The sequence below is a fragment of the Lipotes vexillifer genome, unplaced genomic scaffold (assembly GCF_000442215.2).
Source record: "Lipotes vexillifer unplaced genomic scaffold, Lipotes_vexillifer_v1.1 scaffold1798, whole genome shotgun sequence".
Taxonomy (NCBI): domain Eukaryota; kingdom Metazoa; phylum Chordata; class Mammalia; order Artiodactyla; family Lipotidae; genus Lipotes; species Lipotes vexillifer.
Window position 1 is genome coordinate 1,517,773 of NW_006789032.1, and position 2,898 is coordinate 1,520,670.

Sequence of the window (2,898 nt, forward strand, 5' to 3'; positions counted from 1 at the left end):
GGGGGGGGGGTGCCACTGTCACCTAGTGGGTGAGGGCCAGGGATCGTGCTAAATATCCTACAGTGCACAGGACAGCCCCCGTCCGCACAATAAAGAGTTATCCAGGCCAGAATGTTACTGGTGCCAAGGTTGAGAAACCCTGGGTTAAAGCTATAAATTTGCTTCAGAGTGTAGCTTTGGCTAGCTGTCCCATAGGGTTGATATGCTGGGTTCTCACAGCTGTTCCTTTCTAAACAGTGTATCATTTCAGTTTTCATTTTCCTTTTGATCCGAGTTGTTTAGAACAGCGTTTGTCATTTTAGGTGGTTAGGTTTCCATTCCATCCTTATTTTGTTGGTTCAGTCCTAGTTTTACTGCATCGTGGTCAGATTTTACGTATTCATTTTTAATTATTTTTTTTTTAATTTTATGTATTTATTTTTGGCTGCGTTGGGTCTTCATTGCTGTGCATGGGCTTTCTCTAGTTGCGGCATGTGGGCTTCTCTTTGTTGTGGTGCGTGGGCTTCTCTCTCGCAGTGGCTTCTTGTTGCGGAGCACAGGCTCTAGGTGCACGGGTTTCAGTGGTTGCAGCGCAGAGGCTCAGTAGTTTCAGCACTCGGGCTCTAGAGCGCAGGCTCAGTAGTTGTGGTGCGTGGGCTTAGTCGCTCTACGGCGTGTGGGATCTTCCCAGACCAGGGATTGAACCCACGTCCCCTGCACTGGCAGGTGATTTCTTAACCACTGCACCACCAGGCAAGTCCAAACCCACTCTGCTGTTAATTTTTGTCACATTCTGGGAACGGTGTATTCAGTTTTTCTCTCTCTGACAATGGTTTTGCCAAGTTCTTCTCCCAGTTACAAGAGTTTCAGTGTTCAGCACCCCTGGACCATACGTATCCCGCTTTTCGAGCGTTGCGTATGCTGCACCTCTTGAGGCAAGTCCTTTTTCTCAACACACAACATCCCCCTTTGTCTCCATGAATGCTTGTGCCTTGGGCTCACCACGCTCCATGCTCCTCTTCTCTGTGTCTGTGCCACCCACTCGCCCTTCTGGCAGCTCTTTGTTTCCGGTCCAGATCCTTGGTTCAAGGTGCATTCTTTCAGAAGGACATGACTGGATTCTCCTTCAAGAGTCCAACTGATGCCTTTGGGTTTATCTCGTGAGAGATGTGGCCCCGCAGAGGGACTGTGGCTGCTGTCAGTTTGGGGCACACCTGCCCCAGCTGTATCATTTCTCTCCTGCTTAAAGTTTTCCTTTCCTGACCTTTGCTGGATTGACCGACAAAACGTGTTTTGGTTGGTTTGTGTTTTCTTCTCCAAGGGTTTGCAAGTTCTGTTTCTGTCTTCTGGTCTGGCCCGAGGTTACCCTTATGCTTTGACAAATACTGAACCATTATTCCATGTCAGTAACAAAAATTAAATAGTATTACCCCCTTTTTGTGCATCAGTTAAGACATTTAGCACACTTTTTCTTTCTTATTCCTAATCCCCAGAATTATTTATGAAGAGTAGAATTTTCTTTTCACCTTGTTATGATTTTGTTTTTGCATTTTCTCTGGTTGTGTCAATGCCTGCAGTTGACTTGGTTTCTACATTATACACAACTAATTATGTGTAGTGGTCCTGATTTCACCTCATGCCACTGTTTTCCCAAAACATCAGCTTTCCCTTGTTGGGATTTTTTTTTTTTTTTTGCTGTACGCGGGCCTCTCACTGCTGTGGCCTCTCCCGTCGCGGAGCACAGGCTCCGGACGCGCAGGCCCAGCGGCCATGGCTCACGGGCCCAGCCGCTCCGCAGCACGTGGGATCTTCCCGGACCGGGGCACGAACCCGTGTCCCCTGCATCGGCAGGCGGACTCCCAACCACTGCGCCACCAGGGAAGCCCCCTTGTTGGGATTTTTAAAGTCTTTTTTGTTTTGCATGAGTGCAGTGTCAAGGGTAAGGAAAGGAGCTTTGTGGAGAAGGGAGGTTTTTTTGGGGGGGTGGTAGGCGGCTGGGGTCCACGGGGCCCTGAGACTCCTCCCCCCCACCACCCCCCACAGACTGTGACTGTAGCGCCGCTGGGACCCAGGGCAACGCCTGCCGGAAGGACCCACGGGTGGGGCGCTGCGTGTGCAAACCCAGCTTCCAGGGCACGCACTGTGAGCTCTGCGCTCCAGGCTTCTACGGCCCGGGCTGCCAGCGTGAGTCCAGTTCCGTCCCCGTCTCCATCCCCTCGTGGATCCCAGGAGCCCAGCCCCTCTGTGACCACCTCCTCCCTGCAGCCTGCCAGTGCTCCAGCCCCGGCGTGGTGGACAGAGCCTGTGACCGCGACTCGGGCCAGTGCACGTGCCGCGCAGGATTCGAGGGGGCAGCGTGCGACCGCTGTGCCCCTGGCTATTTCCACTTCCCCCTCTGCCAGCGTGAGCGCAGCACCCCCAGTGGGGGGTGGGAGGGGGGCCGGGGTCTCGGCCTGCCTGGCTCAGGGCCCCGTGCGCCTCTCGGCCCCGCAGTGTGTGGCTGCAGCCCCACAGGGACCCTGCCCGAGGGCTGTGATGACTCTGGCCGCTGCCCGTGCCGACCCGAGTTTGATGGCCCCCGCTGTGACCGCTGCCGCCCCGGCCACCACAGCTACCCCGAGTGCCACGGTGAGCAGAGGGCCTCAGGGGCCCCGGGCGGGGTGGGAGGGCCACCCGCAGGCCCCCAGGGCCTGACCCCGAGTCCTCTGCAGCCTGCGCCTGCGACCCCCGGGGTGCCCTGGACCAGCTCTGTGGGGCAGGCGGGGTGTGCCGCTGCCACCCCAGCTACGCGGGTGCCACCTGCCAGGAGTGCAGCCCAGGCTTCCACGGCTTCCCCGACTGTGCCCGTGAGTGCCCTGGCGGGAGGGGGGCGGGGGAGGGCGTGTGCCCACCGCGTGCTCACACCCCGCTCTCCCCCCC

At 56.4% G+C, this 2,898-nt stretch overlaps 1 protein-coding gene across 1 annotated transcript in view; it reads left to right on the forward strand.

Annotated features, from left to right (window-relative positions):
* Window positions 1–2,898, forward strand: part of LAMA5 (laminin subunit alpha 5) — a 57,411-nt gene that overhangs the window by 30,109 nt on the left and 24,404 nt on the right. Inside the window, exons 12-16 of the mRNA XM_007462282.1 lie at window positions 2,023–2,163; window positions 2,245–2,382; window positions 2,473–2,607; window positions 2,691–2,825; window positions 2,892–2,898. The exon at window positions 2,892–2,898 is cut by the window's right edge and continues 131 nt beyond it. Of these exons, the coding sequence (XP_007462344.1) occupies window positions 2,023–2,163; window positions 2,245–2,382; window positions 2,473–2,607; window positions 2,691–2,825; window positions 2,892–2,898 (556 nt within the window). The remainder of the gene's footprint in view (window positions 1–2,022; window positions 2,164–2,244; window positions 2,383–2,472; window positions 2,608–2,690; window positions 2,826–2,891) is intronic.